This window comes from Heliconius melpomene, chromosome 14 (assembly GCF_056956725.1).
Source record: "Heliconius melpomene rosina isolate 202511_hmr_F chromosome 14, ASM5695672v1, whole genome shotgun sequence".
Classification (NCBI taxonomy): domain Eukaryota; kingdom Metazoa; phylum Arthropoda; class Insecta; order Lepidoptera; family Nymphalidae; genus Heliconius; species Heliconius melpomene.
Window position 1 is genome coordinate 5,853,939 of NC_140402.1, and position 22,116 is coordinate 5,876,054.

Genomic DNA, 22,116 nt, shown 5'->3' on the forward strand with positions numbered 1-22,116 from the left:
CGACTAGCTTAGCCATTGCGTTAGCACCTGGGTGACTTAGACTATGAAGACTGTCGAACAACTTTTTTCTTAAGTCCTTAGGGACAAAAGGTCGAGCTGAAGATGTACTCACATCACAAAAGAGGTCTACTCGAGAGTTAGGAATTCTCAATTGCTTGAGGCGAAGTGATGACTCTCCGCAAATAAGTTTGCTAAGCTCAGGATCATCTACTTGAGATTCAGCTAAGACCTTGAGGTCCACCGGCTCTGATAGTTCCTCAACTCGCGACAGGGCATCAGCAACCACGTTATCCTTGCCAGATATGTGGCGGATGTCCGTCGTGAATTGAGATATAAAATCTAAATGTCTGTACTGCCTCGGCGAACAGTTATTTTTCCTGTCATGGAACGCAAAACTGATCGGCTTGTGGTCAGTATAAACAACAAAATGCCTAGCTTCAAGCATATACCTAAAATATTTAATTGCCTCATAAATGGCAAGAAGTTCCCTGTCATATGGCGAATATTTAACCTGCGATGGGCTTAACTTCTTGGAGAAAAAGGCGAGTGGTTGCCATGCACCTTCCTTGAACTGCTGCAGTACTGCACCGAGAGATCTATCAGAAGCATCAGTCACTACAGCTAGTTTTGCACTGCAGTCTGGGTGTGCTAATAAAGCGGCGTCAGAAAGGCCGTCTTTACAAGCTTGAAACGCTGCTAAGTGTTCCCCAGTAAGCGTGACAGGTTGAGATCCTTTTACTGACCCTGTAAGTAGTGCATGTAATGGAGATTGAATTTGGGCTGCCTGAGGAAGAAATCTTCTATAAAAATTTAGCATACCCAGGAATGCCCTTAACTGACGGACATTAGATGGAACTGGAAACTCGCGAATGGCCTGGACCTTTTTATCCAGGGGTCTACATCCCTGCGCTGTAATGCTATAACCTAGAAAATTTACTTCCTTCACACCAAAAACACACTTGGAGGTGTTCACCAAGATACCATATTTTTCAAGCCTTGTGAAGACTTGGCGTAGGTGCTCTTCGTGCTCAACCTCAGTGCGTGAGAATATTAGGAAGTCATCTAGATAACAGTATACATTATCCAGCCCCCTAGTAACTTCATCGATGAAACGCTGAAATGTCTGCCCCGCGTTTCGGAGTCCAAATGTCATGAACGGGAATTCAAATAAACCGAAAGGTGTCGTGATGGCAGTCTTCGGAATGTCCTCGGGGCTGACAGGTATCTGATTGTAAGCTTTTTCTAAATCTAAAGTAGAAAATATGGTACAACCTGATATGTTATGCGTAAAATCGTGAATATGCTTTATTGGATACCTGTCAGGCACGGTACGGGCATTCAATTTGCGGTAATCACCGCACGGACGCCATCCGTTGTCCTTTTTTTGAGCTAGATGGAGTGGAGAGGACCATGGGCTGTTAGATGGTCTAGCTGTGCCATTAGCCAGCATAGCTTGAAACTCTTTGCGAGCAATGTTCAGTTTATCTGGTGCTAAGCGGCGAGGTGGAGAGCAAACTGGGGGGCCTGGTGTCGTGTGTATGTGATGAAGTGTGTTGTGCGTAATGTTTTTATGTATGCCAGCTGGTCGTGTAATTTGTGGAAACTCATTAAGAATTTTATGAAATTGCGACTCCCCTGTTACCACTTTTACTGAAGAAATATTATTACAATTAATTACAGTAGCAATAACAGAAATAGAAGTTAAATTATCAATTAATTTTTTATGACGACAATCTACAATTAAATTATAATATTTTAAAAAATCTACGCCAATAATTGGTTTTGTGACGTCCGCTACTACGAAACGCCAAGGAAAAATTCTACGTAAACTAAAATCTAAATTTAAATGAATAAAACCATAGGTATTTATAGTGGAACCGTTTGCAGCACACAAATTATAGTCACTTCGAGCACGACGATCACGCACTGCCGATCTTGGAAAAACGCACAGGTCGCTTCCAGTGTCAACCAGAAACTGCATCTTTGAAGTCCGGTCCGTGACGAACAGGCGACCAGTGGAGGATGAAAGGCAATCGTCAGTCGCCATTACCGACTGCCCTTCGAGTTTTCCGACTGCTTGTAGTCACACGGTCGCACGCATTTTGTAGCTTTACTGCCGAATTTATCGTGATACCAGCAAATTGGGAACTTGCGGTAATTTGAGAGTGATCGCTGTCTGGATGTACGATTCGGTCTCGAACGCGAATGGCTTCGGCTATTTCTACCCATCGATAGTCTCTGTACTTCTTTGCGCAGTTCTGCCACTTGTTTCACCAAGTCACTAACGATAGATCTTGGTATTTCACTAACGGTGGCTACCTTTGGAGTAGATGAGGCGAGGTCATTCACCCTGTCAGCTAAATCCGCCAAGTTTTCGAGTGAAGCTGTGCTGGCTTGTCCAGCTAACACTGTCTGAATACCATGTGGCAGACGACTTATCCATATCGTTCTTAAGAAATCGTCGGGAACATTTAATCCTGCCAGACTTTGCAGATGTCGCAGAAACTGGGAAGGTTTTCGGTCCCCAAGCTCTTCGTGCATTAATAATTGTTTAATTTTATTTTCTTTCGAAGCACTCAATCTTTTAATTAATTCGCACTTTAATTTTTCATATTTTTCCGTCGGTGGTGGATTTACGATAATATCTTTCACTTCCCTGGAATGTTGATTATCGAGATGTCCAATTACATAATTAAATTTAGTCACATCACTAGTAATTCCAGATATCGCAAACTGTCCTTCTACTTGAGCAAACCATATATCTGGCTCCTCTGGCCAAAATGGTGGCACCTTGACACCAACACGAAACACATCGACATTTTCTATCGACCGTGCCCCAGCACTGGTTGCCGGGCGTGGTCCAGTTGCGCTTTTCACCGTTTTCTCAACAGACATTGTCCAAACTAGGGGTCACCAGTATAGAATGTGTGTACTATGTGTTAAGTAACGAAGCACGTGGCGTTAGCGATATAAGCAAGCGAGCGACAAGCAAGCGAAAGACATGCGCTTCGCGTGTGTTACAAGAAACGACTGACCGACCGGTTTGACCTATGCGCGAGCGCAAGTCGATTCTTCATCAAGCCACAGGGGCATGAATATTTTCATTTCGTCGCTGTCAGTAAAAGAAAATAAATAGTAATATTTTTTTTATACTTCCGCGAACATTTCCTAAAATTATAATTATTTGTAATCCAAAATTTCGTTCTATAATTTCTCTCATCTCCAACAGCCTTTTTGTTTTCGAAAAAAAGGAAAGGAAAATTAAATAAATTTCGGGGGATTTAAAAGCCGCCACCTCACTTTACGTTGGCTTTATCCAGAGACGCGTTGCCCCTAATCCACTTAGAACAGCAGTACCGCTGTTCCTTACGCTAGGATTCCTACTCGATTTATTAAAAATGCCTTCATTTAATACTCGTGATTTATTGTTATTTTCTTCTCTTGTACTGTTTGTTAAATTATCTTAGTTGTTTTTTTATCTTTTTAAGTAGATTTTAAATAGTTATAATATTATGTTCTTTTATAACTATATTGTAAGTGGTAAGTGACGGTTGTGAGTTCGATTCTAAGTTGGAGGAATAAACTATTTTCATTATCTCGTTCTGGTAACAGGAAAAAACGCGGCGTTTAGTTATGCTACTCGTTATACAATGTCTGAAAATTTCGGAGGAAAGTGGGAGATGGAGTTTCTTAGCACTAGATTCCCTTTGCCTACCCTTCTATATACGGATTGCAATGAAATGAACATGTTTAATCATTTGTTTCTCCGTATGAGATAAAAGCTTTTACACCACTATGGCAAAAGTAAAAAAATATATATATTTATTGTTAACTTAACAGCATTATAAAAACTGTGTCACAATAAAAGCAACAACGTTATAGATACTTATATAAAATCCAAACAACTTGCAAGTTTTGATGGATCACGCATACACCATGTAGAACCACCACCACCACCCCACCAGCACCACTTACACAGATAAGTTGCTTTAATTTGCTAAATAATGGCGTTGAAATTTTGCGGTAGATATTGTTCACAAAAAGGCGGTATGTGAGCGATGGCTCCGGCCAACTTCCCGCTCGGTGTTCATTAGAAGTTAGACTTGTATGAATTTTCACCAACTTTCCAACGTAATGAAGCTAGAAGGCAAGTTTGAGCGCTTCAAATTTTAATACCCCGCTACGGACGGACAGACAGACCTTGCTCGTGGCAAGACTTTTTATAGTTTAAAAACTAACTGTTTATTAGTTGCACAGTATCGATTTTAATTAGTTTTTAAGTATATAGATATATATTAAAATCACGAAGCGGGGTAAGTAGAGGAAACCTAATGTTAAGTCACTACGTTCTCCATTTTCCACCGAATTCTGATTTCATTGCGTTTTGTATGGCGGAATTCAACGCCGCAACAAAATATACATTTAAATAAATATTTTTATTTCAGAATGGGGATCGAACTGACAACCGTTGCGCCGTGACTGGCCTCATATAAAAAAAATATTTAAACATAACATAAACGAGCAGAGAATTTAAATAATTTCTTTAATGCTATTTATTCTTAATTTCATAATAATAAAATAGTCAAATGTCACGGTATTTGGGTGACGTGACAACGCTCTTATCAAATCCAGTATATGAGGCCGTAACCTGGAGTTAGGAATCCAATATCCGTCGAGTTCGTTTAACAAACTTTAGTGTTTGTCTGGCACTTGAATTCTCTCCGTAATTACCGCTTTCCAACATCATGTACTCACCAAAACTAAATTTAAATAATTATTACTTGACGCTTTTGTATTTGCAGTTTAGAAATTTTCTAATTGTATGCGATGGTAGTACGTTTGATTCCCACAGGTTTTTGTTTTTATTTTCTTTTTTTATTTCTTTCGAGTAATGCGATAAGTATAGATAAAATAAGTATTAAAAATTATTACTTTTTGTAGTAATGTTCTATTCTTTAGAGAGATTGGTATTATTATTTTGGTGGATATAGCAATAAGGAGGGTTTGCTTTCGGTTATGTTTTAAAATATTTTTATTCAATTTTATTACATAGTAGAGTAGCAGTAAGAACCTGGTGTCCCTACACTCCGTTCTTTACTTTTCGTCGTCATATTAAATAACATCGCGATATTGCATATTAAATGGAGAATTTTAACACAATGCTTTGTTTTACCGCAGGGAACAATAAAAACCACTAGCTTCACATAAGTGTATACAATTAATCTCTTCCTACCTTTTCACCTCCAGTTATTCAGACTTTTATACTTATTATATACTTAAAATATTTTATTTTCGAATTGTTTTGACACAGCAGTGTGTGTCTTTTAGCACCCAGTTTTAAATCCGTAAAGAAATGGGGATGGAGTGAGTTGAAGTAACGTTTTGTCGGCTTGTTTTCCAAAATGAAGAAATGCCGTAAACAATCAAAATAATGAATTAATTACTATAAAAGTTACAAACATTAAAATGTTATAAAGTCAATCGCAAAAAATTTGTAACTTTAAAACTTTATGGAATTTTCTGTCTGACCTACCGACTGCTTCCGACTTTAAAAATCTGGCTTCTAACTCAATTTCAATGTTCTAATGTTTAGTATTTCTTTAACACAATGCTTATAAATATTTATTTAGTCAAAATACTTATTACACAAAATCCATTTCACATTATCACTTTATTTTCAGCTTCACGCTGTATCCCGCTTGTAGCACACTAGTGTTAAAGCACTCCGGTCCCAACTTTCCTCAGATTACTGGAATCATTGCGTGTTGACTGGCGGTACTCAACGCCACTCTTTGCCTCGACACCAGAGTCAAACCTTATCAGTAATATTATTATTTTGTAAACTATTCGTATTCTTATCTCTTGCAAAACTTTTTACAGCCCAACAGATATCCCCGAATATAAATTTATTATTAAATTGCGACCGAAACCCTTTGAAGTAGTGAAAGGGGTCGACAAGTCTATATTGTAACTTCTCGAATTAAATTCCATAGAGAGGCAATAACAACCAATATTGTGGGAATAGTTGACTTTTGTTTCATTAAACGATTTTCCTGATGTGGATAGTTCAGTTTTAAATTTTGTCCTCTTTCTTTCTATAAAATAAAAAAAATAATGATGTATCTCGCATACAGCAGGATAGACAGAAGGATCCTAGTGTTTAAGCACTCTGCTCCCCACTTTCTGCAGAAATTTTCGAGGTAATCAGTGGCTGAATTTACTTTTTTTTGAATTTACAAAAGTATTATTTTCGTTTTTTTGAGAGACGCATGTTTAGTTTTTACTTTTTTAGCTTCACAGTTTATTCGGCATATAATAGAAGAGGCACAGGCAACGTAGTGTTAAGATACTCCTTTTACCATTTTTCGCTTTATTTTCGAGACATTACGTGTTTAGTAAGAACAAGAGCGAGGAGATGAAAGTAATTCATTCCCCGTAGCTGGAATCGAATTCATAAGAGTCGTCTTAAATTCAAATTCAAATATCATCTTCATCATCAGATGGTTACTTTGAATCTCTATGAAAGCAGATATCCTCCTTATATCAGGAGAAATATTTTATTTTTTTAGATTTTCTAAGACAATTAATGTACGGTAAAAAGCCAAGAAACGGTTTTTAAAAATATTATTACAAAAAAAATTGTAAATTTTTAGCCTTTTTTCTTTACTACTCTACTCTACTATTGCAACTATCTTTAATTTCTTCTTCTGTTTATATATTGTTTTTCAATATAAAAAATATTAAAGACTTTTTATTTTATAATTTTACTATATATTCTAATGTCTTTTTAAATTTTATTTCTTGCCGAAATTAAATACCTCGTATGAATAAAATAACTACCCACAAAGATCTTACACTACACTTGCATACTTCAGTCGTTTGTATTTTCCTTTCGTGTTCTGAATACCAAAAAAATCTTAAATATTTTAGATTATTAGTTTTTAATTGGTATTTTTTCTCAATATCAAAATTGAAAATATTTAATTATTTTGTCCTTATTTACGCTTTATTCTAACTAAATTACAACTTCAGCTATCAATTAACATATTCACGTTAAAAGGAACAAATGTAATGTGGGTAGCTTAGTAAGCACCCGCATCGCGTTATCGCACGTACATATATGGTGGATCGATATTCTTATCACCACTCCAAACTTCGGTTATGAAAACCCCTTATTAGTCCAGCAATAAATATGGAGATACCAGCTTCTATCGATTTAGTGACCTGCATTGTCAAATGCTTATCTTACTAAGGCTAGTATTGAAATTGGGTAAAATTACTTTTTTTTTTCAATATATATTTTTTTAATTTTTTTATGTGGTAGAGGCATTTTATAGTTGTAATAGTGATTATTCATACAAGTATAGAGAATCGTAAATGATAATTTAGTTCCTTCAAATATACGATATTCCTATAATATAATCCTATTCTCAGAATATTTAATTAATTTAAATAAACGTGTTTTCTGTTGGTAAAAACTATAAATATGTTATAATCTAAAAATCCTATTTACTATAGAGAAGTTATTCTATGAAATGATATATGAAAACTCTGAGAAAAATAAAACAAGTTTAATTTTAACAAGTCTACAAATATTCTCTTATCATATTTTCCTATTTCTTAAAACAAAAAGAAATTTAATATATTTTTCCGTATTTATTACGAAACGAAAATTTCCTAAAGAAGATGTTTCTAAATTGACCAATGTCTGGAATTGTACCAAAAAATTAAATAGAAAACATATATTTGTATATTTTTCTAGTGAAAATTACCTATTCTTTGAAATGAAAAATATTACGATTGAGGGTAAGTGAATAATTTTCTATATAAATGACGAGAAATACGAATAATATTTGGCATATTTCATTCTTTAAATACGTAATGCTTCTATAGTAGCCGGTCTGGTTTATAATAAAATTTCTTATCAAAACTTCAAAAAACCGTAAAAAATACTGCTACCCTACCAAATGACCTAGTTTAACGTATTTCTAATTTTCTCCAATAATATACTACGTTTATATATAATTACAAGGAAAGCGGGCGTTTCCCGACGCCTGCAAAGCCTGGCAACCTGTTGCCGACGGGACCGCCTTCCGCCCATCGCTCCTACGCTTTTCCGGATACAAACCTTACCGGAGTACTGGTAGCTTGACTCGCGGTGACAGCTGACTTTACCTTTCAAATATTTTAGTTGTAACTTACCTTGTTTTACCTTTGTAGAGCTCGATCGGCATCGTTTTTCAATACACAAAAAAAAATTGCAAATTATATTTTTATGAAAACAATTAAAATATCTATATTCTTACAAAATATTTTAATTCATTATGTAATATAAAAAGAACTAAAAATACGGAAAACACTTTAAAATCATAGTAACTATAAAACAAGTGAATTATAGAAAAAAAACGAACGAAGAAGAAAATATATTTAGTTTAATCGCGAGTGGCGGCTGAGTTATCGCGTATAAGAGATTGGAGGTGATGAGAGGAGTTAGGAGAAGACGCGTCGCCGCCGCCGCGGCCGACTACAGAGTGGCAGCGGGCTGTACAGCCACGGGCCCCACCCCTAGCGCAGGCGCCGTGGCCGCCCAGCACGGCGCATGACCGACATCCTACCGAAAAGTGGAAAAGTGACTCCTACATCCTAGATACACCTTTATGTACTAAATAAATATTATACTAAAATATATACCACCTTAAACATACACTTTTGACCTGATTTAACAATTTCTTCAGCCATATTGTATATATAGAATGATTATATCGAATGATTTTTGAGAGCGAAAGAACTCCCTTGACCTATTTACGGCTATATATACTGGAAACTGTTACATAAAATGTGAGGCTGATAGAATTTTATGTTTTAGGCTTTTGCTTGCTCTCGTTGATAATAGAATTGTAGAGTTCTCTGATGCCACTGAAATAACTCGCTCTAAGTGACGCCTCATGTCCTTTGGGTAAAGCTTGAAACATTGACAAAATATCTTTATTTTTTTCTGAAAATACACGCATCTCGTAAGAGTAGGGGATGTTTAAATTGATCGCGTAGTCGACGCTATGGCCGCAGTGAGCGTTCCCATTCATATTGTAGATGCTTTCATTAACAAACCACTGTAGGCCGCCGGCTCTTTGATTAACTTTAGCAGCTATGGCGGATGCTCTCATCTTAACTTCTTCTGTTGACCTGGCATTTTTACTCGCATAAGGATAAAGTATGGCGTGCCCGTCGCGTCTTAGAGAAATATAAGTTTTTATCCTATTTTTATATTTCTTTAACACTTCTGCTATAAAGAGTGTTTCGACTTCAGATCCTGGTTTTGGACCTGGGTAGTTAAATGAAAATATATTGTCGTTTATTGGACAGAGATCCCACGAGACGTCGAAGTTTTTTGATATGTCCACACCATTGGCCTGGTCCATCACGGGTCTGTAGTTCTTATGCCAGCTACCTCCATCCTGCAAAAAAAAACGAAATTGTTGTTTGACCTATGTCTAAGATAGGATTATTTGTAAATGAGATATATAAGATGAAAAAAACAACATGAAAATCTTTGCATTCTAACAGCCATAGGAACAAATATTAAAAGTCTATTTTTACTTAAATGTTCCATATGCAAACATTGATCAAAAACCATTACTTATATATTACTGACGTATTCCTTGTATCAAAAATGTTATATTTTTTTCATTTTTAATATTAAACCTAGTTTAATGTGTAAAATGTGGATTTTAAAATATAAATATAAATATTTTCTTCAGCGTAATTGTAGAAAATATTTTCTTCAGCGTAATATAAGCCCGAAATGTTCATATTAAGATAAAGAGAACTTATGCTAAGATTTCCTTTCCCATATTGCCCCATGCCCCATCGTGCTTGCAATTACACGCCGCCTAACAGCATTACTATTGTCACAATTATAAATGAAATATTTAGTTCATTGTTTTCAATATTAATAGTTTTTGATCAACGACTTCCATCATTCAACATTGAATATCTCGAAAATTAGTCAGGGATTGGGGAACAGAGTAAACTAGGTTCCCTTAGGCTCCCCATCTATAGGAAAGCTAATAAAATAAGAAATTTACCGATTTTATAATTTCCATTCCATCTGGGTTTGTAGAAGGGAGGATAACCCAATTCACATTGCGTATCATATCGTTATTCTCAATACATGCCACCAGCTGCTCAATTATATATAGAGCGAACGCCACTGGTCCAAGTCCAGCATCCTGGCCGGCCTCGATTACTACCACAGGTATGCTTTTATTTTCTGACATAGTATTGTTTATTATTACCTGAAAGTTTATTTCGATGCATATGGTTATAGCTTCACGCTGGATCCTAAACATAGCAGGATAGGCGGAGGGAATCTGGGAAAATTAAGACTCTTCCGTTTGCCATTTTCCGCCGGATTCTGGCATTGCGTGTTGAGTATAGGAACTCAACACCACGTTTTTTCTTAACAACAGAACAAAATACGTGTGCTTCTACATTATTAACAAATTTATAACGTGATTTAAAGATTCGCTAACCTCGTAAAGATTTCTACCTTCAAACGTACTGTTTGCATCATTGAAATGTATTACTCTATTACAATACTTTTTTAATGCTTGCAAGAATATTGTAACCTGCAAAAATCATATTAAAGTAATATAGTGTATATATAATACTAGCGGACGCGCGCAGCTTCGCTTGCGTCTTTAAGGGTGAATTCTAATAACCTATGAAACATGTGTTCAATGAAATATTTTTAAGAGTCTAAATATCAAATTTTATAAAAATCGGTGGCGATTTAAGAATTTTCCCATACAAACTTTCAACCCCTTATTTGCACCCTTAGGGGGTGAATTCTAGAAAACCATGAAACATATGTTCAATTAAATATTTTTAAAAGTCTAAATATCAAATTTTATAAAAATCGGTGGCGATTTAAGAATTTTCCCATACAAACTTTCAACCCCTTATTTGCACCCTTAGGGGGTGAATTCTAGAAAAGCATGAAACACATGTTCAATTAAATATTTTTAAGAGCCTAGATATCAAATTTTATAAGAATCGGTGGCGATTTAAGAATTTTTCCATACAAACTTTCAACCCCTTATTTGCACCCTTAGGGGGAGAATTCTAGAAAACGATGAAACACGTATTCAATTAAATACCTTTAAAAATCAAAATTTCAAATTTTATAAAAATCGGTGCCGATTTAATTTTTTTTCCATACAAACTTTCAACCTCTATTTCATCCCTTCAGGGTTAAAATTTTTCAAAATCCCTTCTTAGTGGATGTCCAGAATACGAAAGTAAACATCTGTCCAAATTCCACGTTTCTACCATCAGCGGTTACGGCTGTGCGCGCGTCTTACCTCAGTCAGTGAGGACAAGTCCTTTTATATATATAGATGTATTTTTTTGATATAAAATAAAACGAATTTGTTAATGAATCTTTTTTTTTCAGATTCAAGCTTTATCCCGCACACAGCAGAGTAGGCAGAGGGAACCTAGTGTTAACACATTCCGTTCCCCACTTTCTGCCAAATTCTTAAGGAATTGCGTGTTGAGTGGCAGAACTCAACGCCGCACTAATTGTTATGCTGTAATTAATTTGTTGTTAATTAATCACTCATATTAATTTAAAGTTCAGTTTAGTAGTTAGTACTGTACTGTTACTGTAGTAATTTTAAAAATTAATTCTACTTAACTGTACTGGATCCGGCCTCAACATTTTCTACACATGGATCCTCATCGTCAATTAGTAATTCTTCTAACATTTTTTTATAGCATACCCTTGTATATTTACATCTAAAAAATACTTATGTTAATATTTAAATCAAAACGACTTGTATTTAAAAATTATAATATAATAAACTCACCCGCAATATTCTACGCTGGCCATTTTCAAAAATGCTTAAAATAAAGTCTTTGTAAAATAATTAAAATATTAAAAATTATAATATTACTAGTGGACTCGAACGCGGCTACGCCCGTTTGAACTATACAAATATTTATTAAATATATTTATGAAATTATTTTCAGTTTTCAATAGAGAGATGCGTTAAGCAAGCTCATTTTGGGTGACGTTTTCTAACAACAAACTTTGCAAATCGTTGCTTTGCAACGACGATTGTTATTAACATGGCAGAATAAATTGCATGTCAAATTAATAAGTATTTTAATATATTGGTATATATCGATATTATTATAAATTAAAATAATAACAATACTTACACAATATGTTTATAAATAATATAACGTTAAAATGCTTCATTACTATGTAAAAGTTACTTTATATCAATATTGACTATGACCACGTAATATAAATATTTAAGAAAATAATACAGATTTCCGAAAGAACGATATAACTTATATTTTCACATTATTTCTGTTTTACAACCTGCGATTGCACAAGAACAGTTATTGGCTACGAATTGTTTTTACGTACAAATAAAACAATATTTTTCTCTTCAAATTATAGACTTTATATTCATCAATTTTTACGTTGAAATAAAGAAAATTATTTCAAATAATATATATTTTTTGTTTAATGTACATAATTGTTTTGTCTTAATTTTCCCTTGCATTCTCTTAACCCATCATATTTTAGACGCCGAAAAGTTAATATTACTCAAAAATTATTATAATAAGAGCATAATTTTGTTTAATTCACGCTGTATCTCGTACATAGGGTAGGCAGAGAGAAAAATATTGTAACTCTATTTTTATTTTTTATAAATTGGAATTTATATTCCCTATTCCCTACATGTTACCCACTCTCCGTCGAGCATATAAACAAAATAAAATTTAATCAAAGTTAAATTTTAATCTATCTTTAGGTTATCTACTTCGATAGACAAAACTAATTTCCTTTCTGAAACTCTAAATCACAAATCATATACAAAGAATAGATAAAATATAGATAGATAATTAATTATCCTAAGAACCTATTGACACTAGGGTCGATGGCCAATGCACAAGGCACCACCCACGCAGGTGCGCCTTGCAGCTTATAAATTAAATCTTACAGACCGGTCGGTAGCAACTTGGATGCAATATATCAATCACAACAATGACTAATATTAGCAGAAAAAAATACATTTTTAAAGAAAAAAAATCAAATCAGCTTCACGCTGTATCCCGCAGACTGCAGGGTAGGCAGAGGGAACCTAGTGTTAAGACACACTGTTCCCCAGTTTCTGCCGAATTCTGGACGCATTGTGTGTTGAGTGGCAGAACTCGACACCAGAGCGAATCAATCACCACTTCCTCAAGTGGGGATCAAACCCACGACCATCGCGTTGCAATCCCACCATTGTGCCGCTGCACCACGATGCCCTCAAATGATGGCCTTATGTGTTATATATATTGGAAACTTGATAACTAATGTAAGTCTGTCCTGTAATATTTTAAGACTAAGCTGATTCTTTTAACTCCTTTAACAAAACAACTTTAAAATAATATAGAATATAATTATCTAATATCTAAATCCATTGAAAATGTCTTATTTATTTTCATATAAGTAATCAATAGTAATAATAATAAATGTCATCCATTTTATTATGTATTTATTGAAAATATTCGTTCAAATTTCATTATAAGATTCAAGTAATTTCAAATATAATTTCCAGGAACATATTAAAATCTCATCTGATTTGTATTCGAATGGAAAATTAAAGGAAAATTGGAATATCATCGAAATATCTCGATATTGCATCCGTGCAATATGAATATACTTCACTCTGAGAGTTCTTGACGGAAGTAGAATAGGGTTATGTTACATATTTGTTATGGAGGACGTTATTGAAATGTTTTAACATGGTATAAAATGTTGAATTATTTTTTTTCTAGATATTTTACATTATAATATGTAATTTTCCATTAAATATTTTCAAAGTGGTATTTTTCAAGTTTCGTTTATGTAAGTATTTAAAAGAAAATTATAAATATCTCGGTCAATAGAGGTACATTGTAATAATTATTGTCTAACATACAAATAAAAGATTTTTTCGTTTTTATCACGTTTTATTTCATTTAGTAAAATCTAACTATTTGTTCCTTCATACTCGTCGTACCTACTTACATCACTTTTATTTGAAAATTCTTGTCTTATTTGGGCCCCAAAAGCTCTGAAACCTTCATAATATTGTGGCAAGACTGTTCTTAGGAGCCTTTCAGGGTATATGAATTCGTAACCATCTGTTAATTCCATCGTATAAGAATACGGAACCCCAACAGCTCCGAACGCAAAATCATCACTACCACCAGCTGCAGGGTACCATTTACCAGCACTCAGCACCTTGAATGGTTGTCCTCCTGCTTTTACGACACTATTAGAAACCATTTTCGCCAGAGAATCCAATTTCTTCCATTCTGTAGGTAGGTAATCTCCAGTATAACCCCAAGGGTACACCAAGTACTGACCGTATGAATGCAAGGAGACGTATAATTTCATTCGCTTGCTGTTGTCCATCATAATATTTCTAACCATTTGCGTCTCTATTTCTGAAAACGGCTTAGGTCCAGCATAAGTTTCTTTATCGCACGGGTTGTTAGATACACCACTAACAGCCCATTTGAAACCGTAGTTGCGGTTACCGTCGACACCGAAGCAATCGAAAACTGAATTTTTTGATCTAGTTTTCCTCCACAAGCGATTCTGGAAAAAAAGAGAAACATTGGGAATTCATTGGTGAATACATTAATCGATAAATAATATTATTATTTTTTTTTATTAGTAGGGCTATTTTTTGGCGTTACGCTCTATCCTGCACAGTGCAGGGTAGACAGAGTGAACTTAGTGTTTAGATACTCTGTTCTCCATTTTTCGCCGGATTCCAGTGGAATTCAACGCCGTGTTTTGCCTTTACACCAGAGCAAAGAAACCGACTGGTCTCAGTAAGGCTATTTTCTTAAACATATTTATTAAGCATTAAAAAGAATAATCAATATCCTACAAATATATAACACTATTAACTCACCGCTCTATTAGACCTAGTATACTCATAGCCGTCAGGGTTCACAACCGGAAGTATATACCAGTCCACGCCGTCCAGTTCCTGCCGTGCCTCTGGGTCGTTGACCAGCCGGTGTATCAAGTACAGTGCCATGGCAGGCGCCACCCACTCACGAGCGTGGATACCTAGTGATGAATCAGCTTAATAAGTTGCTTTATATTAATGAGTAAAAGTCAAATTTGAATATGTTTCTCTGAATTTAGTGAGATTTTACTTGTTTTTTATGTTTCTCAAAGTAACTCCTTTGAGATAGAGAGATCTCAACTAATTTTATTATAAAAGAACCTTCTTATATACCTTCTTGGAATATAAAGGTTAATTAATAAAAATAACATCTTCCTGTTCAGTTGCTTAGCTACATATTTGTTATGGAAGCGGGAAAAGCCGGAAAAATTTATATAAGTGTTCATTGTCTTGTAATTCCTGTTTTCTTGAGAAAATCTCAGAAATTAATGATATATTGTTATATGCGATCATAACAGGAATCTACTAAGCTTATAAGACGATAAGCTTTATCTTTATAAAAAATAAAAAGGACCGTTGTGGCGTAGTAGGCAGTAGCTTGTAATTGTAAATGCGACGGTCGTGAGTTCGATCGTCATTTAGGGAAATAAGTGATAATTTAATAATATTTTCATTTCTGCGCTCTAGTATTAAGGCAGAGCGCGGCGTTAAGTACCGCCATTTAACGCGTAATGTCTCGGAGATTTGGAAGGAACGGATTGTTTTAACATTAACACATTAAAATTTTCACATTGATTAACATGAAAATACGTTGAACGTATAGGATTTAAACATAAGACTAACGTGAGAACGGGATACACAGTATTTAATAAAATTTTATCTAAGTTATACAATTTTACCTGAAATCCTAGAAAACACCAAGTAAAATAGCTCACCTGCATCTATAAATATAATAGGATTTCCAGCATTATGGTCTGATGATATCTTCACAAGTTTCATTCTCCTCCCTTGGTAGCTTGTGCCTAAATTCTGCAATTTTACTATGTCGGAATTTCTTTTGGCCGCACTGTCTATATATTCTTGTATCTATTTGAAAAAGAAATATATGTTAAATATAATAAGAATTTAATTTTTCTCGTCATTCACTAAAGAGTTAACATATATAATGAACATATTTAAAGTTTACAAAATAAATACTTACTTCCTGAAATGAATGATATTCATAAATACTAAATCCTCGAAGAAGTCTTCTTTTTGGTGTCCTTTGGAGTTTCTCAAATATTCTAAAAATCATGAAAATAAAAATAAGTTACGAATTTGTACTAAAACTAAATCAAACTGTCTAATTTATTTGAAGTTGAACCCTATTACGATTTGAATAGGCCTTAATAAGCCTAAATTAAGTATAATTTAGGTAAATTGTTATTTGAATCCGACATGAATATTAATAAATCCATAGGCGTTCCTTTGCATTATAATATATTTTACTAATAAGTTTAATTTATTTAATCTCCACTATTCTATTGAAATCAGCAATATTATTAATTTATGTTTCAAACGTCATCATTATGGGAATTATGAGCTTAATTAAGCAAAAGCACGTGTGCATATTTGTTAACGCTATATATAAAACTATAATTGTGAATATAAAGATTTTTTGAGCTTCGCGTCGGATCTCGCAAATTGCAGAGTGGTAAAAGGAACCTAAGGCTAAAACATTCTGTTTCCCATTTTTTCACCAAATTTTCGGAACATTGCTTGTGAACTGGCAGAACGCGTAGCCGAATTTTCTAAATCATATAACTAAATATATGTTTATTATTACAATATTACATACAATTAAAACATATTTAAGCTTTACGATAATCAATTCCCACACAATTAAAAAATAATTTCCATAAAAAAAATCAAATAAATGTATCATTATAATCAAATTATATTCTTATAGGAAAAAAAGTTATATTCATACTTTAAAAAAATATAAATCAAAGAGATACGCCACTTTAGACTCTACACGGTAAACAATGAGTAAAAGGGGAAAAAATAGAGCTACTAGTAACTCTCTGCTTCTCTACAAAGATTTATAGCTTGTATAAAAAAATTAAAAATATTTACAAAATAAACTCACTTTCCATAATTACTTTTAACGTCATACTCTAGACTGTGTTTGACAATAAAATTTTTGACGAAATCCACGTCACTGGGCGGCACCAGGACGTCGGTGCTGTCATTAAAACTTCGACTGGTTTTTAAGATGTCTAAATGATGATTTGGTGTTCCTAGTTCTGATAGGGCTTCAATTTGCTGACTGTTTATAGGGTATAGCTTTATTAGGGTATACCTAAAAATAAATATCACAAATTTAGTGGTACATATTTAGAATATTTGCAAATGTAGGCCTTTTTTTTAGGTTCACGCTGTATTCTACATGTAGCGGGGTAGACAGAGGGAACCTAGTGTTTAAGACACTTCGTAACCAGTTTTACGCCGATTTTTTAAGACATTGTGTTGCGTAGTGGAAGTCAACGCCGCTCTGTTTACACTTTTACCAGGGAAGAAATGAAAATATTAATAAATAATAATTCCTCCGAGTGGGAATCTAACCTGCACCACGACACCCGCAAATGTAGTCCGCTTCTTAAATATTTAAATTAATTAAAATTACTTATAATACGTACTCGTCATAGTTAATATTTTCTTTTTCGCATCCTACTCGCCAGAAACTCGACAAACCTGAAAAATACAGTAAATTCCATAATATTTTTATTATTCGACACCCACACTTTAATCCTCAATTAATTATCCTAAAAATGTACCAAATATTTATAGGAAAATTTATTTCTGGGAATTTCACCTCCTTTTCTTAAATTATTGAAATTTTCCGCAAAAACGATGTACTCTACTATATTATAATAGGTGCTTTTGCTTCTATATATTAAGTTATTCTTTTAACGCTTCATATTTCATACCAAGCACGTTTTAGCTGTATACAGTACATATGTAGGCTAGGAGTTTAGTTCCGTTCATAGAAATATTTATTAAATGTTAACTTAGCCATTGGAATCAGAATAAAAATCTATTTACGAAATTTTGCATTGAATTTCTCACACATTTCGTAGCTTCATTCTTCGCTTAAAAAAGGGGCTAAGAATAAATGTATAATTTAGAACAAAGCTTTATTCGTATGTCCACTGCCATTCTAGACTGACATTAAAATTATAAACACTTTATAAGAAATATTAGAAAAATCTAAAAGTAGGTAGATAAAATAATAATATGACAGACTGAATCTACAAGTATTGACAAGTATACGAAAACAATGTGTATACAATTATATGTAACTTATATAAACTCTAACACAATCACTCTTTTGTAGCTTCAAGGTGACAAAACACTATTTATTAGAATTTCTATATATTATTATGTTTTGGTACCTACAAGAAATATTTCTATATAACAATAACAACTATTATTTGAATTATACTTATTATATTATATTTCTATATAACGAAAACAGTATAATAATTCTATTGAGTGTATGTTAATACTGATGCAATATTCACATGTAAATATATTAATAATTAAGTAAATATACAGTTATTTTCTTATGACAAAATAATAGCATTAAATTAATAATTATTAATGAATTCATAAAAAAATATCTTTTTTTAAATGGAACATTATAGAACTCTTTGTGAGCTAATGATAATCCATTCCGCGTACTACTGTACACATGTACGCTATATATTTTGTAATATATAACTAAATTTTCAAATCTTCCATACATAGAAAATCACCAAAAAAAAACCTTATTCAAACCCAAGCAGAGAAAGCCTCATATGCTTTAAATAAATGATTAAATCGTTTAATTGAATGAATCAACAGAATTAGAATTGGCTTTTAAAACCCGGCGTGAACAATGGAACCCGCAACGGCGTTTGCGTGAAAGTAGGACGATACTTTAATTTGCGGCGACATTTATCGTGTTTCTTTGGCTTCAGATAATTGAGCAGTACAGGATTCGATCCGGCTTCCACCGTGGACCAATTCCGAGGCAATTGATGTCATTAGTACCGTTCTTTTGATCGCCCAATCCTCGATCGTTTAATTTAATATAAACGGAATTTTTCGATTTAAATTAACTGCAACTCTCTGTGGAAGGAAGCCGTGTCGGTCTTTTGATTAAATATCACTTTATTTTATTTGATAGGAGTTGTGTTTGGAAATTCTATATTAAATTCTTAATTATCTGTAGCATTTCTACTGCGTCAGCGCTTTGACGTCCGCTTATATTAAATTATGGCTACCGAACTGTAGGAATTTTCATTTTTACGTTGTTACGTTCATTCACGTAGGCTTATTTTAATTAAGTGTATTTATATTTTTTTCATCAGCTTCACAGTGTATACAGCAAAGAGACCAAGCAAGCAATTTAGTGTCAAGATTCTCCGTTCTCCACTGTCCGTGGAATTTTCGAGGTATTGCTTGTTGACTTTTCCCTTGATACCAGAGCGAAGAAATGAACATGTTAATTAATAATTATCATTCCCCTGAGTGAGCATCGATCCCACAAGTCTGCCTGCTCCACGACATCCTCAATCTTTATTTATAATTGACATACATACTTAATTATATACAATTATAAATACGGTTTAGCACTTTGACATATCTTGTAATTTAGTATATCATATAATAACTTTATCTAAACTAAAGTGATCTCAGAAAGCTAAAAAAATAGCAGTCTCTTGTTTTTTTAAAGAATTACCCGCCGACCTAATCCAATTAGTGTGTTAGCTAAGAAAAGATTTGATAATAAGAAAAAAAAATTAAAATTGTAATATTGTTCTATAAATATCTTATAAATGATCTTACAAAAATATTACTTATATTAATTATCAAGGCCTATATTTGTTATAAAAGATAACATTTCAAACATAAATAAATTATGAAGTACCATTCTGTTATGTTAAAAATGTACAAAGCCATCTATAACATGTAAAAATATTTTTATGATATGAATGTTGCATATTGAAATACCGTAAGATAAAATATTGATAATAGTTACCTACTTGGAAAAACTGCTCTTGCAGCAAAAAATAGTTAATTTAAATTAAAACCAAATAAAAACGTTTTTGCTGTTCAAATTGTAGAATTAAACTGGTTCTATCAAAGTAGGTCAGGAGAGGAATAATATTTACTCAAGAAATATATATTTTCACATAACTTTAAAATTGATAGCAACTATGCCATTTTATCTTCACTTCACTCGTAGTTTTAGACTAAAATCGTTCATAATTTGACAAATAATTATAATTATGATTATTTTTTTTAAAGTACGAAACTTATAAAAAAAAATGTAGTGTTTTTATCTAACAAGACGCGGAAGACGCGTAAAGTTTAGTCATTAAAAAAATTAATAGTCTAGGAAAATATTTAAAATATATTTATGGTAGCAACAAAAAACTAGCAGCGAAGTTAGTTTTACCTACTCTATGAGGAAAGTGAAGACGTTTTTTAATGCGTGAAAGTCTTACGTATTCAATGGTTCATATGAACAAGGAAAATCCAAATTATTATAATTTTCTGATACATTCTTTCGTATATAACTTTAACTATGAAGTTAATTATTTGATTATATAATAAACTCTTCTACATACTGACTGACAGGATTTTCAAGGATTTTTTATGGAAATAGGAAAAACTGACATTTTAAATTTTACATCTTAAGGTCCACGCAATTAAATTGAGAGCGATTAATTAAGCGATTATTATAAACATAAAGATATCATCTATTGGAATAACATAATGTAGAATTTAACATTCTTACAATGATATCTTAAAAGTAAGTTTGTGTAACCTCAAATATTACTTATAAATGTATCAGAGAAAGTATTTTATTGTTAGCGGAGAAATGTCAACGGGTAACGAGAGCAAGTAAATTTACTAAAGGAATTGACTCTATAAATGAACACAATAATTTAAATACTTTCTTTTAAATAATAGCTTTTAAAAAATATGAAAACCAATAGATATATTTTTTATTTAATTTTCATAAAAACTTACCAATAATAAATATAATCCAAGCTGCCATATTAACTTGTATTTGCCTTAATATAACAAATTTAAGTAAGAAAATATTTAAAATTGTTTTAAATTTCAAATTTAACACTAATTAAAGAAATAATTTAAATTGACCACGCGCATCCGTGCATGCGAGCCTCCGTACCGTCGCGCACTGGTCGCACTGGTCGCCTGCGCAGCCTTCGATCGACACCAAGATCCTAAATCAAGAAGTTTCCAAACAAAGTGGGTATACCCTAAGAGCAATATCTTAAAAGTCTTTGCCCTTATAATATTAACAGTTATAACCCTTTATTAATACAGTTTTTTATTATCATGTTTGATTTTTTCAATTTGCGTTCGATGCCCTGTTTTCAATTATAATATTATTATTATTTTTTTTTTAATCATCATCGTAACATTAGGTTCCCTCTGCCTACACCGCTGTATGCGGGATACAGCGTGAACTGATTTAATTGTTTTTTAATCTCTTTGTTTTTAATAAAAACAATAGGTAATACTTAATAACGTTATTCTGGTTAATTGCTAACGCTATAAAATATAAATTAATTGTTGATTAAAATCACATGCGTGTTGTTTTACTGCCCTTTTTCTTGATTTTAAAAATAATTTATCAAATTACGTGGCACCTACTTATACTAAATATAAGATGAATAGAGCAGCTTCACGCTGTGTTCCGCACACAGCAGGGTAGGCAGAGAGAACCTAGTGTTATGACACTCTGTTCCCCACTATCCGCCGAATTCTGGTAGAATTGCGTATTGAATCGCGGATTTCAGCCCCGCTTTGCCTCGACACCAGAGCGAAGAAATATAAATAGATAATATTTGACTCTACACGCCCATCATTTCATTAAGACCGCAGCTAATAGCTAATTTAAAATTAATAAATTAAAAAATAAAATAAATATCCATTAATAATTACTTAGCCACACTGTACAATCTCAATGGTCCAATCGGTTACGGTACAAGAAAAGCGTTTGAGTTTAATGAACTAGAGTGACACTGATTGAAATATCATCGATGTCGTGGTACTTCCCACTCGAATATACTGTATGAGTAAT

General features: G+C 33.2%; 3 protein-coding genes across 3 annotated transcripts; all 3 read right to left on the reverse strand.

Moving 5' to 3' along the window:
* Positions 1-2,046: 2,046 nt before the first annotated feature.
* Positions 2,047-2,895, reverse strand: LOC146532115 (uncharacterized). The gene has a single exon (XM_085197750.1). The coding sequence runs from the start codon at positions 2,893-2,895 to the stop codon at positions 2,047-2,049; it is 849 nt and encodes a 282-aa protein (XP_085053876.1).
* A 5,313-nt stretch (positions 2,896-8,208) lies between these two features.
* Positions 8,209-11,768, reverse strand: LOC146532116 (carboxypeptidase B-like). The gene is made up of 4 exons (XM_085197751.1): positions 11,700-11,768; positions 10,533-10,628; positions 10,086-10,295; positions 8,209-9,455 (listed from the first exon to the last, which is right to left on the reverse strand). The coding sequence occupies exons 1-4, from the start codon at positions 11,766-11,768 to the stop codon at positions 8,856-8,858; spliced, it is 975 nt and encodes a 324-aa protein (XP_085053877.1). The 3' UTR covers positions 8,209-8,855.
* A 2,227-nt stretch (positions 11,769-13,995) lies between these two features.
* On the reverse strand, positions 13,996-21,194 carry LOC146532117 (carboxypeptidase B-like). The gene is made up of 7 exons (XM_085197440.1): positions 21,036-21,194; positions 17,651-17,705; positions 17,101-17,313; positions 16,174-16,255; positions 15,908-16,058; positions 14,973-15,133; positions 13,996-14,650 (listed from the first exon to the last, which is right to left on the reverse strand). The coding sequence occupies exons 1-7, from the start codon at positions 21,061-21,063 to the stop codon at positions 14,036-14,038; spliced, it is 1,305 nt and encodes a 434-aa protein (XP_085053566.1). The 5' UTR covers positions 21,064-21,194; the 3' UTR covers positions 13,996-14,035.
* Positions 21,195-22,116: the final 922 nt, after the last annotated feature.

Excerpts from the sequence above, each read along its gene's own strand:
- LOC146532117 (XM_085197440.1), bottom strand. The coding sequence starts at position 21,063 with ATGGCAGCTTGGATTATATTTATTATTG. Across the intron at positions 16,256-17,100 it reads GTTAAAAGTAATTATGGAAA|AATATTTGAGAAACTCCAAA; the intron begins GTGAGTTTATTT and ends CATGATTTTTAG. Across the intron at positions 14,651-14,972 it reads ATACTAGGTCTAATAGAGCG|AATCGCTTGTGGAGGAAAAC; the intron begins GTGAGTTAATAG and ends CTTTTTTTCCAG.
- LOC146532115 (XM_085197750.1), bottom strand. The coding sequence starts at position 2,895 with ATGTCTGTTGAGAAAACGGTGAAAAGCGCAACTGGACCACGCCCGGCA.
- LOC146532116 (XM_085197751.1), bottom strand. The coding sequence starts at position 11,768 with ATGTTAGAAGAATTACTAATTGACGATGAGGATCCATGTGTAGAAAAT. Across the intron at positions 10,629-11,699 it reads TTGAGGCCGGATCCAGTACA|GTTACAATATTCTTGCAAGC; the intron begins GTTAAGTAGAAT and ends TGATTTTTGCAG. Across the intron at positions 10,296-10,532 it reads AAGGTAGAAATCTTTACGAG|GTAATAATAAACAATACTAT; the intron begins GTTAGCGAATCT and ends ATAAACTTTCAG.